The 14529-nt window shown below is 40.4% G+C and overlaps 1 protein-coding gene across 3 annotated transcripts in view; it reads left to right on the top strand.

The window, feature by feature from the left end:
- The first annotated feature begins 814 nt into the window (after positions 1 to 814).
- The window catches only part of ATAD2B (ATPase family AAA domain containing 2B), a 149151-nt gene continuing 135436 nt past the window's right edge, over positions 815 to 14529 (top strand). For all 3 annotated transcript variants that reach the window (XM_082852156.1, XM_082852155.1, XM_082852157.1), the window contains exon 1: positions 815 to 1330. In XM_082852156.1, the coding sequence (XP_082708282.1) occupies positions 1115 to 1330 (216 nt within the window). In that variant the 5' untranslated portion in view covers positions 815 to 1114. The remainder of the gene's footprint in view (positions 1331 to 14529) is intronic.

Raw genomic sequence — 14529 nt, 5'->3', positions numbered from 1 at the left:
TGAATTGCGTCCCTTAACCTTTTTCTTTGAAAGTTAAATCACACATTTTATATCTTTGTATTCAGCTTTTTGTATTCTTAATTCTTGCGCGGGCGGGGCAGCAGTGCTAAAAGGAGGTTTTTAGTACGAAGAATTCACTCTTCGTGACTACGCCTTAGGTCTGGCTAAGGTTATAGAAATCGTCAGTGCCTTGCTTTGTTTAAAGAGGCAGGGTTCTAGCGTTTGCTCTTTCTTAAGCTTATCGTGTGCCAGATACGGCACAGATATATTTTATCTCAGTTATCATTCACATTTTTACAGCCGTGAAAAGTACAACTCAAGTTCAGTGTCTTGCCTTGGGTATCCCTGGGATTCCAACTCAGGTCACAGCGCCCTCGTCTTCACCGGTCCCCCTCCATCCCCCACCTTTTCGGGTAGTTCCTCGCTCCATCGAGGCCACCTGGGATGATGCTGGGGGTGCGGGGGTAGTCGGTCCTGGCCGGCTACGAAGACTCCACGACCGACTACACGGCGCTAGCTAGTCCCGCGCGCATTCTGGTTTTTCCCATCCCCCCACTTCCTAAGCGGCCGCCAGACCTGGAAACCATAGAGCTGAAACAGCCCAGAGCGTCCCTTCCGTGGCCGCCGAGCGCTGACGGCGCGCCGTTGGGCGGGGCCTACTGGCGGGGCGGGGGAAGAGGAGGGAGAGCCGGCAAGGGAAGGGCTGGCCGGCCTTGCAGCGCCCCGCAGCGGCCAAGTCGGAAGAGGTCTTGTCGGCCCTGCGGCGCTGGAGCCCTGACGCACGGAGCTCGAGAGCGAGAACGGGAGAGAAAGGGGTAGAAATGGCGGCTCCGCTTGGCTCCCGCTGAGTAGGTTGAAGCCGGCGGAGGGTCTGAGCTCTTGGCCTGGAACATCGCTCCCGCCTCCCGCTACCTGCCTTCGCACGCCGACTTCCCTTCCTCTGCCCTACCCTCGCCTGTCCTCGTCTGCGCTGCGCAGAGTCCGGGTCGTCTTGTCTTTCCCGGCCCGGTTCCACTAGCCCTGACTGCCCGGCAGGCGGGCCGGCCTTCCTCGGCTCTCCCCGGCGCGGCGGGCGCCGCGGGCGCGGCGTGGACCCCGTCCTCCTGGCTGGACCATGGTGAACACCCGGAAGAGCTCTCTGCGGCTTCTCGGATCTAAGTCGCCTGGGCCCGGGCCTGGGCCTGGGGCCGGAGTAGAGCCTGGGGCGGCCGGAGGCAGCAGCCATTTCATCTCCTCTCGGACCCGCTCCTCCAAGACCCGCGCTGCCAGCTGCCCCGCCGCCAAGGCCGGGGGAAGCGGCGGCGCCGGCGTCGCTCTGGATGAGGCCCGGGTAAGAGCGCGGCAGCCCGAGTCCGGAGGCTTGCGAGTCGGCCCGGCCGCCGGGGCTTTGTCTGGCCGGGTTGGGGCAACAAGCCTCCAGTGGAGACCGCTCGGGCGGCCGGAGACCGGGTCTGGGGGTGCGTTGGAGGATGGCAGCCGGCTAGGTAGGGCCACGACAGCTTTGCTGGCCCCGCTCTTTTGTGTAAAGAACAGGACTTGAGTCCAGGGGAGAGGGCTATGGAGGGGGGGGTGTCTTTTCGGGGAACATTAGAACAGCCTGCTTTCCGTGTCCTTGTCCTGCCTGAGAGGGGAATTCTAGGGGAGCAAGAGCGAAGGGCCAGAGTTCCCGGGTGGAAGGGTTGGAGAGGAGAAGTGAAAGTTTTATGCGGTGTCAAACCCTTCCTGTAAGTGTGAGAGCTGCTGCCGGTGTCTAACTCCAGCTTACTCTCAAACTGTTTGGGGGTGGTTCAAGTTTGTGAGGAAGTGAACGGAGAGCTCCAGTTGGCAGCCAGGCAGGGATGGTGAAAAAAGTTTGGAGCTGCTCTGACACCAACTTTAAAAACAAAATCAACACTATCGCCTCTCCAGGCAGGAGCGATCAAACGTGATGTTTAGCTGGAGAATCAGCCAGCCAGCGAACCAGGGTTCTAGTAGGGACTCGGTAGAGCTTTCTAGTAGAGCCTTCAGATCACAAAAGCGGCACGTCGAAAGAAACGTGTCGAATATTATTGATAGTAGGCACTATCATCTCCAAATTGTTTGGTGTCTTGGATGTCTCCGTTTTTGCTTTGGGAATAGTTTATAAAAGGTGAATTAACACCATCGTCCTACTACTGCGAAAGTGACATTTGAAGAAGACCGGTGATGATTTAGTATTTTTTTTTTAAAGTGGTAGATCTTGAAATTTATTACAGGGTAAGGCTCTAAGCTAGCACGTATGTTTTATCACTTTAAAGGAATTGATAAGGTTGTGTTATGAGATTGGTTATGAATTCAGAAAAGAGTGTTGCATCTGTCTAGAGAGAGGCTAATTTTCTAAGAGTAATTTGACTGGAACTTGTTCATTTAACGTAGTCCTTTAAATCCACATCATTTTGTTATTCTTAGGGGAGGAAAGCAATATTTCATTTTCTGTAGGGGTCTACAAGATTATGTTGGCATACAAATATAAATTATGTACAAATTATATTAAATACAAATTATAAATACAAATTATGTATTTTTTTCTCTGTATCTCATACTGTTCTGACACTAATCAGAATGAACCAAGGCAAATACAATAGACATATTTTACTGTACTTATCTGAAATATGTTGTATCTTTGAAAATATAATTGGCCTTTATTTTGCTAAAAATCTGGAACATATTTTAAAAATTGCTTTATGAGTAGACTTATTTTGGAGCTTATAGCTAGCTCTCTTAGGTTGAAATAAGAAAGCTAAATCTGAAAGTTGTGCAAACTATTCAGAATAATTACAGACTTTCTGTAGAAATTATTGCAAACATGTACAGACTTTCTGTAGAAATTATTGCAAACATGTACAAGCTTACTGACTTTATGAAGCTAACATATATTTTAAAATAAAAGTAATTTAAGAAGGGTTTGTCCTGTATCCTTAAGGACAAATAAAATATTTAGAGTGTAAGCATTTAATTGTATAATGCTATGAATGCCTAGCCTATTAGAGCAGTGTCTTGTTTATGTGAATCAATTAGCTCATCTGTCACTGATCATTTTGTGGTCCCGTTTTTGAATTCATGGATATTATGCTGTCCTTACCCCCTGAGGAATAGGGTGAGGTAATTTGTCAAGCAGCTGTTATGGAGATGTTAAAAGGCAAGGAATCAATAATCTAATGTAGAAATGAACATGGGGTAGCTTTTCAATTGCTAGAAGAATGAAAGATATTAGAGCTCTTTCTAGAAGGATACTAATGAAACTTTGTTTCAAAGGTCTTTTTAAAATATATTAAAAGACCATGAACAACAGGCCAGTGGAGAGTTACTTTGAAACATTTGTTTTTCAGTTTTAAGAAGGTTGATATTTTGACCCTAGTAGATGATGGAATGATCTAATTGCTTTCTCCCAGAAATTTAAGAGATTTACTAATCCTATGTTGTGATTGGTCCTTTAGAAGAACATAAGTTATAATTCTGAATTTAAGTTTATGTATATTTTTGAAGCCGGTTGTATATTTCCTTGTTGTATATTTCTGAAATGGGTTGATTTGAGTTTGGTAAGCTCTTGCTTTTAAGTTTGTTTTATGTTACAAGAATTTAGCACTCCTGATTCACCCTTTCTGGTGTACCTAAAGGCACCCTCTGTGTCTGTGGTGTCTTAGACATTTGCTGTCATCTGTAAAGACTTATTTGGTGGAAAATGGGTTGCTCATGCCGTTGCTTTAGGAGACTTATTTTTGTAGGAAGAAATGTATTCCTCTTGATACGATATAAATTGAAGAGGTTCCCTTTTTTCTGTTTCTGTGTGATATTCTTCACTTTACAGTTGATGCTGATTTCCACCCACCCCCTGGCCCTGACTCTTTTTAGACTATTTCATCCACTGTGTCTAGAGACATTTTATTTGCTCTAAAAAGCCTTAGGACCACGATCTGTCATAGCTTTGCTTTCCCCCCAAGTGTGTGTAGGGTGGGGAAATACACACATGACACATTCTGTAGGTTATTGGAATGATTTTTTTGTGCCTATACTTTAATGTCAAGTTGACTTGTGCTCTGCAGTTAGTTGTATAATAATTACTGCTATATGTTGATACTTGGCTTTTTTGTTTGTTTAACATGTATAAAACTTCACCTCTTAGGTTAACCTAAATGACAGTAATTAGCATTTATTTGCTTCACCTAAGAGTCACTCTCGGCAAACTAATACTGTAGTCACAGAACTGGAAAGCAGTCTTTGAAAATATTTCAACTCTTTTTCTACCTCTTTTAGGCCTGTTTGTTGGTACTTTTGGCTTGTCACTAGCTTTTTGTATTTTTTGAGCTTTTTTGAATCCACATCTTAGTTGAGAGAATCAAAATACATATTTTAAGTAACTTTATAGGTAAATTTGTTTGATTTTTGATTTTATTTTTAGAAAATAACCTCTCAATCCTTCTTTAATATGCTCTTTTATCATTCTATACTTATTCTTTTCCAACATTCATTCGTTTGCCAGTGTAACAGAAGCAGAGTGGTGGAAATTGAGGGTTAAACATGGAAAAGAAGTCTGAGAGGGAAATGTAACCATGTATATAACTCTCAGATGAGTAGGGAAAAATACAAGTTCCTCAGAGTAGAGCAAGTTTGTCCTTATATCAGATTCATATATGGGGCTTCCCTGGTGGCACAGTGGTTAAGAATCTGCCTGCCAGTGCAGGGGACATGGGTTCGAGCCCTGGTCCAGGAAGATCCCACATGCCGTGGAGCATCTAAGCCCATGAGCCACAACTACTGAAGCCCGTGCGCCTAGAGTCCGTGCGCCACAAGAGAAGCCACTGCGGTGAGAAGCCCGCGCGCAGTGAGCAGCCCGCGCACCGCAACGAAGAGTAGCCTCCACTCGCCCCACTAGAGAAAGCCTGCCTGCAGCAATGAAGACCCAATGCAACCAAAAATAAAATAAATAAATTTATAAAAAAAAGAAAATAATCTTACCTTAAAAAAAATTCATATAGAGCAGCATATGGGTGATATTGAGTAATGTTGTAAAACAATTTCCTCGTCACAGTTTTGAACCAAAGCAGCTATAGAGTTCATAGGATTATCTCCGGTATCCAACTGAAAATGCAACTTTAAAAAATTCATAGCTGATTCACTTTGTTATACCCCAGAAACTAACACAACACTGTAAAGCAGTTATACTCCAATAAATATGTTAAAAAAAAAAGATAAAATAAAAAAATTAAAATGTCAAAAAATAGAGAGGGAAATGTGAAAAAAAATTCAGTTTTTGGCCATTTCTGTAGTTCAAATATACAAACTTGCAGTTTTTTAGGTCAAGGATGAAATTTACACTTGTAGAAGTGAATGCATATTAATTCCTTAAATCATTTTCCCTGGCAGATAATCTTTTTAACCATCCTTGGATACATCCTTGATTGCATGTCTTCTAAATACCTAATTATAGATAAACCTGTAACCTCTGAAAGCTAGGTGGACAGGTGGTAGGATTAATACTTGTTATGAGAACTAAGGAGCCCAACCATTGTCTGCACCTGAATGGGGTGTGATCCTGTCTCTTTAAGGTTCCACTTCAGAAAAGTGCCGCATTACTTTGAATTATGTATTTGGTATTTTTTTTGGACATACATAATGAAGTTTGATTTCTTGATATTTGGGTTTTTGATCTTGTACTAGGAATATTTTATATTTCTGTTGTGTCTCTCTGCTGGGGGAGGATTTTGTGAAAAATGAGTTGAGTAAAAAGCATATGGAATTTTGGATAAAAAGTTCTATGGAAGTACAGAGTTAGGGGGAAAAAACATGTAAAATGTGTTATCTTTATTTAAATATGAGCTAGACGGTTTTTAGAGAGGTAACTATTGTGTGTGGCTTATATCAAACAATAGAAAAGTTATCTGTTAAAATTAATAGACTGTGATTTGTATTAGCTTTTAGATACTTTGAGTATATGCTGTAAGATTCTGAACTTCAGATGCTTTTGAACTGTGAGTATTTTGGTATAAGATTTTTTTTTTTTCATTTTTAGATTGTTATTGTAATTTTATGTGGAGGTTGAATATACGCCTTTGGTTAAAGTCTTTCTCTCCTAGACTCTTCTATTAGAGTAGGCTGTAAGCTCCCTGGGACCAGCCACTATATCTTACTTTCTTCCCGACTGCTGCATTCCCAGGGCCTAGTGCATCATCTGGCATATAGAAGATGCTTAATAAATATTGATACTTGTTAAATGAATGAATGAATAGCATATTAAGGAGCCGATCTAGTATGTGAAAATTGTGTTGATTGGACTCTGAGAATAGAGGGTAAATAAACCATAGCCCCTACCTTCAGAGCTCTAAGTATGCACACGGTATACACATGAGAAATTATTAACAGGATAAATCAGTTCAAGATAGGGGCCAGGGCTTCTCTGGTGGCGCAGTGGTTGAGAGTCCGCCTGCTGATGCAGGGGACACGGGTTCGTGCCCCGGTCTGGGAAGATCCCACATGCCGCGGAGCGGCTAGGCCTGTGAGCCATGGCCGCTGAGCCTCTGCGTCTGGAGCCTGTGCTCCGCAACGGGAGAGGCCACAACAATGAGAGGCCCGCGTACCGCAAAAAAAAAAAATCTGAAAAAGTGAAGAAGGATGCCATTGTACAGTCAGAAAATACTGTACGCACTGTGTATAGACAGATTTTTACTAGAATATCTGGAGTTGTGGTGTCTAGTATTGAGACTGGAAGTATGAACAGTAGCCTATAGGGATATGAAATATAGGACAGTGATTTTTCAGTAATTGCTTTGCTGCCTGATTTCATGGGGTGCGTGTAGGGAGAGAAGCAGGCATATCACGTAGAGACCACTCTTTGGCAATATTTTTGCTTCCCAGTATTTTAAAGATGGCTTGGGTAAAAAACCCCTATAAAAAGACTAAGCCTGAGGCCTTGTGGTCTCCAGTGGACTTGTGCTGCCATCTTTCCCTCTACTTGGTGATACTGATTTATCAGTGTGTACATTTACTTTATGCTCTAGGAATCTATTTATCTCTGGGGTAGATAAGTGTTTTCCATTTGTAAGAATGTTTCATACTTTAAACCTGTTGAAAAGACATTATATGGTATATTTATATATGATGATACATACTATTGATTAAATATGTTTAGCGTTATTAGTTTCTATCTGTATTCTAGGACCCGAATTGGGATCTCTGGAACAGTGGTGCTTCAGATACCCTTAGAATGAAATGTTCTCTGATCTTGCCAGATAGGAACTTGGAAGTCATTGAGTTTAACTTTTGGTAGTGAGACTTCCTTATTCCTTTGTTCTTTCATTCAATCAACAAATAGTTATCAACCAGCTACTACGTTAAAGTGTTAAGTGCCACGTAGACAAACATTTTGTCTCTTTGGTTCATTGTTATAGGGCTGCCATGTTGCAAAAGTCAAGGAGGCACCATTCACACTATAGTCTGTGTTACTGGCTCCCCCTGGAATTGTGCAGTGTACTCCTTGTATGTTACATACTGCAATTCAATACCCAGAAGTGGAATAGAGTATATGTGTACTTAAATATTATCTCTAGATTTGTTGTTCTGGTCTCCATTTCTGGAGTAGTGTATAGGAGTTCCTATATTCCTACACCCCTGCCAGTATTTGTCAATATCTAGCTTTTTAATTGCTTTTCTTTGATTATCAATGAGAATGGGCAACTCTTTATGTCCTAGTAATTTTTTTTTAAAATTTTATTTTGGTTGTGTTGGGTCTTAGTTGGGGCCGGCAGCCTCCTTAGTTGCGGCATGTGTGCTCCTTAGTTACGGCCAGCGGGCTCCTTAGTTGTGGCATGCGAACTCTTAGTTGCGGCACACATGTGGGATCTAGTTCCCTGACCAGGGATCGAACCCGAGTCCCATGCATTGGAAGGCGGATTCTTAACCACTGCGCCACTGGGAAAGTCCCTGTCTATAGTAATTCTTTAAAAAATTCCTTCATCTTTAAAATGCTTGTTAATATTTTTGTTTTCTACTGGAGTTGCTATTTTTGTTGTGTTTTCCAAGAGTATTATAGATCAGTGGCTTTTAACCTTTTTTGTGCCATAGTAAGGGATACTTTTTATGTTGTGATGCTGTACACACATACAGTTTTACTTTTCCTGTTTAGGTCTTTGATTTATTTTATTCATTCTACTAGACAACCTATACTTTGTAGCGCCACTTTATAATATACCATGTTCCCATATATATTCTGCTTTGATCTCTGTATTCTTTTTTGTTGGTTTATTTATTCTTACGGCAGTATCATACTGTTTCTGTGACTGTGGTTTTGAGGTATGTCTTAATATCCTAAAAGGCAAGTTCTTCCTCTTCGTTATTTTCAGTTGACTTACGTAGTCAAAGATTTTGGTATATATTTCCAGTTAAGATTATGGACTTCCTTTAAAGATCCAACTAGAATTTTGACTTTTTAAAAAAAATATTTACTTATTTTATTTATTTTCCTTTCTTCCTTCCTTCCTCCCTCCCTCCCTCCCTCCCTCCCTTCTTCCCACCCTTCCTTCCTTCCTTCCTTCCTTCGTCCTTCCTTTCTTTCTTTCTTCTCTCCCTCCCTCCCTCCCTTCTTTCTTCCTTCCTTCCTTCCTTCCTTCCTTTCTTGTTACATCGGGTCTTAGTTGCGGCACGTGGGCTCTTTGTTATAGCGTGCTGGCTTCTCCCTAGTTGTTGTGTGTGAGCTTCCCTCTAGTTGTGGTGCGTGGGCTCCAGAGTGCATGGGCTCTGTAGTTTGCGGCACGCAGGCTCTCTCCTTGAGGCGCGTGAGCTCAGTAGTTGTGGTGCGTGGGCTTAGTTGCCTGGCGACATGTGGGATCTTAGTTCCCTGACCAGGGATCGAACCTGCGTCTCCTGCATTGGAAGGCGCATTCTTTACCGCTGGACCATCGGGGAAGTCCCATAGAATTTTGATTTAGAAATTTAAAATTTTTAATTTAATTTTTTATTTTGTTTATTTATTTTGGCCGCTCTGTGTGGCTTGTGGGATTTTTGTTCTTCCACCAGGGATTGAACCCGGGCCCTTGACAGTGAAAACATGGAGTCCTAACCACTGAAGCACCAGGGAATTCCCCCAACTAGAATTTTGATTGGGAATGTTTTTGAATTCCTAGATTAATTTACAGAGAATCGACACTTTCATATTAAGTTGTCCATGAGCAAGGAACAGCTCTCACATAGCATAGTTTGCATATTTTTCTTGTGGAATTTGATGCTTTTTTTGGTGACCTAATATATTGTCAGTTTTGGTAAACATTCTTTGTGTGCTTGCGGAAAATGTATATATTCTATTAGATGTAGAAAAATGTAAATATATATATAAGTATATATATATGATGGAAAACATTGAGATGGAAAAATATTACAGTGTGAATTTATTGATTGTTGATACTCAAATATCCAATTTTGTCCCTTATTAAGATTCTACCTAGGGAGTTCCCTGGTGTCCTAGTGGTTAGGACTTTGGGCTTTCACTGCCATGGCCTGGGTTCAGTCCCTAGTTGGGGAACTGAGATCCTGCAAGCTGCGGGGTGTGGCTGGAAAAAAAAAAAGATTCTACCTAATTTTTTTATTGTTCAGATTCTTCTGGTATACATATACATATATATATATATTACATAAACTTTTAATTTTAGAATAGTTTGTAATTTTCTTCCTTTTTAAAAAAGATTTATTTATTTATTTATTTATTTATTTTTGGCTGCGTCAGGTCTTAGTTGTGGCACGTGGGATCTTCGTTGAGGCATGCAGGATCTTTTGTTTTGGCTCGCAGGCTTCTCTCAAGTTGTGGCTTGTGGGTTTTCTCTTCTCTAGTCGTGGTGTGCAGACTGGGCGGGTGGGCTCTGTAGTTTGCAGCAAGCAGGCTCTATAGTTGAGGCGCGTGAGCTCAGTGGTTGTGGTGCGTGGGTTTAGTTGCCCCATGGCACGTGGGATCTTAGTTCCCTGACCAAGGATTGAACCCATGTCCTCTGCATTGCAAGGCGGATTCTGTACCACTGGACCACCAGGGAAGTCCCTCTAATTTTCTTCTTGCTTTATTCTTTGATCTATTAGTTATCTAAAAGTATATTGTTTACTTTTCCAAATTGTTGAGCGTTTATTTTCTAATTACCTTTTTGGTATTTACTTCCAGTTTAATACTCCTGTACTCAGAGAACATATTCCATATGATTTATTTTATTTTATTTTTTAGAATTTTATGGGCTCCCTGGTGGCGCAGTGGTTGAGAGTCCGCCTGCCGATGCAGGGGACACGGGTTTGTGCCCTTGGTCCGGGAAGATCCCACATGCCGCTGAGCGGCTGGGCCCGTGAGCCATGGCCGCTGAGCCTGTGCTCCGCAACGGGAGAGGACACAATAGTGAGAGGCCCGCGTACCGCAAAAAAAAAAAAAAAAAATGTATTGGAGTATAGTTGATTTACAGTATTGTGTTTTCCATATGATTTTGATCTTTTGAAATTTGTTATGACTTATTTTTGTCACCCTGTTTATGGTTAGTTTTGGTAATTGTTCCACGTACACTTGAAAAGAATGTGAATTCTGCCATCGGCGGTCCAATGTTATAGATGTGTCCACTAGACCATGTTTGTGCGTCTTCTGGTTTTAAAGGGTTTTCCTTTTTGTGTGTGTGTGTGATTGCTCTTAAGACCTAAATGTCTGTTTATTAACTCTTTTCTTAAAAAAATTATATTTCCTCTAACCACATACTCTTTAACATACTCTTGTAATGTTCTACCTCCCTTCTTGCCCTATATTGTCTAGAATTTTTGTTCTGACTTTTTTATGGGTATAAGTACTTTTTCTTTTTGTTGGAGTTTTTTTCCAATAACAATAAATTTCACTAAGGTACCAGTTTATCTTTTTATGTCTTTGCATTATTATTCTGTATTTATTTCTCTTCTTTGTGAATGCTTCCTCCAAGAATATTTTCAGTCTGGGACTTTTTGTGACAAACTTTCTGAGGCATTACATGCCTGAGAATATTTTCATTATGCTCTTTAATTTAATTTAAATGAATTTAATTTAATTCATTTAATTTAAATGAAAACTTGGCTTGATACAAAATTCTAGGTCCAGTACTTTAAGAATGTTACTTTATTGTCATCTTGTATTCAGTGTTACTCTTGAAGTTTGATGTTTGTCTGATTCTTTTGTAGGTGTTCTTTTTCTTTTGAAACTTTGTAGAATTTTTTGGTCTTATTTTTCATAAATTTTACTGTATTTTAGGCGTGGGTTTTTCCATCACTCTCTTGTTTGGCAATCTTAGATCTTTTAGTCTGCGGTTTTTCATCTATTTGATTGTGGTAAATTTATTTCTTAATGGTAATCTAAAATTATTATTTCTTCAACTATTCTTTCTCTTTTTCATTCCTTCTGGAACTCATTTCATTCAGATGTTGGCACCTAGAAACATTTTGTCTCTAAACTGATAATAAAGCAAACTTTTTAAAGCACTTTTGATGGCATGCTGGAGAACTTTACTGACAGTTATTTGAGTAAACAAGACTTGGTGCTTCTTGTTGCAGACCTCTGTTGACCATTTGGTACCTGTGTGTCAAGTGGCCCACTTGTCAGGGGATAAAGCCTTGAAGTTGCTTGATGAAAGTTCATTTCCTTTACGACTTAGTAACATCCTTTATCTAACGCATACTTCAGTGCTCACACTTAGGGTGAGTGTTGCAGTTGTGTACTTGATTGTGCAAGTTAAGGGAATCTACTTTTAAAAAACAAAAGTGGGCTTCCCTGGTGGCGCAGTGGTTGAGAGTCCCCCTGCCGATGCAGGGGACACGGGTTCGTACCCCGGACCGGGAAGATCCCACATGCCGCGGAGCGGCTGCGCCCGTGAGCCATGGCCGCTGAGCCTGCGCGTCCGGAGCCTGTGCTCCGTAACGGGAGAGGCCACAACAGTGAGAGGCCCGCGTACCGCAAAAAACAAAAAACAAAAACACAAAACTAAGCCCTGGTGCAGACCTATACCTCCTTAATCAGTGACACATTATAATAATTTAAAATGTGTATATAGAGACAGTAGGAGAAACTTCTTTGAGATATGCAAACAAGAGAGAAACTGGTGCGGGGTGGCTTCTATGTTAAAATTTTGAAAATATTTTAAATTAATTTAAAAATTTAATTTATTTTTCATTTTTTAGTTATTACTCTTCTATTTAAGTCTCCAAGTTTATTAGGTGGGAGAATTGAGGAGAAATGATAGTTGTCCAAGACCATATGATATTTTAATTTTTTTTTGACCATATGATTTTAAAGGCAACAATTCAACTGGAAATGGAAGTGTCTTTCTTTAATTCTTTAATATCTATTGAGTGACTCGATGTCCCAGACACTGAAGATAAAGGAGTACACAAGACTCTTAACCTCAGCTCCTTGGCAAAATATTTTTATTTAAAAATAATGAAATCAGTATTTCAAATAATATGGAAGTGCACAGAAAAAGGAAGGACCTTCCCCATCTCCCCTAATTCCTCTAGCTCGTTCTTCCTAGGGATAATCACTGTTAAAGCTGGCGTACGTCTTTCCAGACCATTGCACGTGTATGTATGGGTTATTTATATGTGTATGTGTGTGTATGCATATATAACAATAATAATAATTATTATCTTTTTTTGACTGCACCACTCAACTTTCAGGATCTTAGTTCCCCGACCACGGATCGAACCCTTGGCCACTGCAGTGGAAGCACGGAGTCCTAACCACTGGACTGCCAGGGAATTCCCTATATGTGTATACTTTTAACAGAAATACAATCATACCTTATATACTATTTATGATAGTTAATTTTTCTACTTAACTATGTATCATGTACATTCTTTCATATCTGTCCTTGCTGGCTTTTTAACATTTTGTTATATCATTACACCATCACTTTAACTTTTCCCTATTGATACACAGTTACGTTGTCTCCATGTTTTTAATATTATAAATAATGTCACACAAAATGACCTTTCTCTTTTAGGCAAAGTGGAAATAAATACTGAGTCAAAGATATACTGTACTTTAAATTTTTATAGGTTTTGCCAAATTGTTCTATAAATAGGCTAAATCAGTATGCACTCCTCTCCCCAGTACTCTCAGCACTGTTAAGTTTTTATCTACCTTTTACTGGCCGATTTAAGGAGTTAGGATTTAAGTTTTTTGAAGGGCAGAGTGTTTAATCATCAAGTATCTTTAGTATCTAACACAGTAACAGGTGTTAATAAATTTTGTTTGTGGAAGGAATGGATCCCTGAAGATAATTAATAAGCTTATGAAATTATGTTAATGCCACAAAGCCAAACAAGTATCCTTACTTGAGACTGTATCCACTGTCAGGCTGCAGGTGTAATATTTGTTACTTATACTTCTTCACCTGGTTCTAACAATCTTATGAGGTAAATAGTAGTTTTTGAATTACAGTGGTAGTGCTGCAATATAAGACTGGTTCTGTTTAACTTTTAAGTCTGTGGCATTTTTCAGTATGCCTATTGTCTCTTTGTCATTAAAAATTTTTTTATTATTTATTTTTGGCTGCTTTGGGTCTTCGTTGCTGCACGCGGGCTTTCTCTAGTTGTGGCGAGTGGGGGCTACTCTGTTGTGGTGCGCAGGCTTCTCATTGTGGTGGCTTCTCTTGTTGCAGAGCATGGGCTCTAGGGCGCACAGGCTTCAGTAGTTGTGGCACGTGGGCTCAGTAGTTGTGGTGTAGGGCCCTAGCTGCTCCATGGCATGTGGGATCTTCCCTGACCAGGGCTCAAACCCATTTCCCTTGCATTGCCAGGCGGATTCTTAACCACTGCGCCACGGGGAAGTCCCTCTTTGTCATTTTAAGTAATGTAATATTTTCAGGTAAAAGAATTATCTTCCAGGAAGAAAAATGCAGTTTAAACTATAATAGGCTATTTTTATCTTTTTACAACTCCTCAGCTCACTTCTATATATTTTTTTCCCTTTCTGTATTCTTTCATGATGATTGTTTAGAAATATTAAACTAGTAAGCCATTGCTCTTGGGATATTTGAGGAAATTTTAGGACATTTTGTGTGCCTGAAGTTTTAGGACTTCGTAGAATAGTACTGGCTCTAAGAAAATAAACAGCAGTGTGAGGTTTGTTTCCTGAAGTCATGGTAACTGCTGCCTCTGTGAATTCTTTTTACAAATGAAAGAAAAAGAAATTGACTGAACTTCTAAACTCTCATGAAAACAGGAGTACCTGTTTTTAAGAAAGGTAGAAAAAAAGGCTGTCTTATAAAGGAAATTGGAAAAGATTGATTGCACCCATATACTTTCTGATCTAACCTGTTGGCAGTTCCTGTTCTGTTTTTTCTTGTCTCTTGAGGATCTTTTTCTCATCAGTTATCTTGCTCTTTTTTTTTTTTGGCCTTGCTGTGTAGCTTGTAGGATCTTAGTTCCCCAACCAGGGATCGAACCCAGCGTTGAGAGCGCCAAGTTCTAACCCATGGACCTCCAGGGAATTACCCTCTTTAAAATTTTATTGTATTTTATTCTCTTCTGTGGTTCCTT

This window comes from Leucopleurus acutus (genome assembly GCF_964270905.1).
Source record: "Leucopleurus acutus genome assembly, chromosome: 12".
In the NCBI taxonomy this organism is placed as follows: domain Eukaryota; kingdom Metazoa; phylum Chordata; class Mammalia; order Artiodactyla; family Delphinidae; genus Leucopleurus; species Leucopleurus acutus.
The sequence above is the reverse complement of the archived record's forward strand: the minus strand, read 5'-3'. Positions and strand labels throughout refer to the sequence as shown.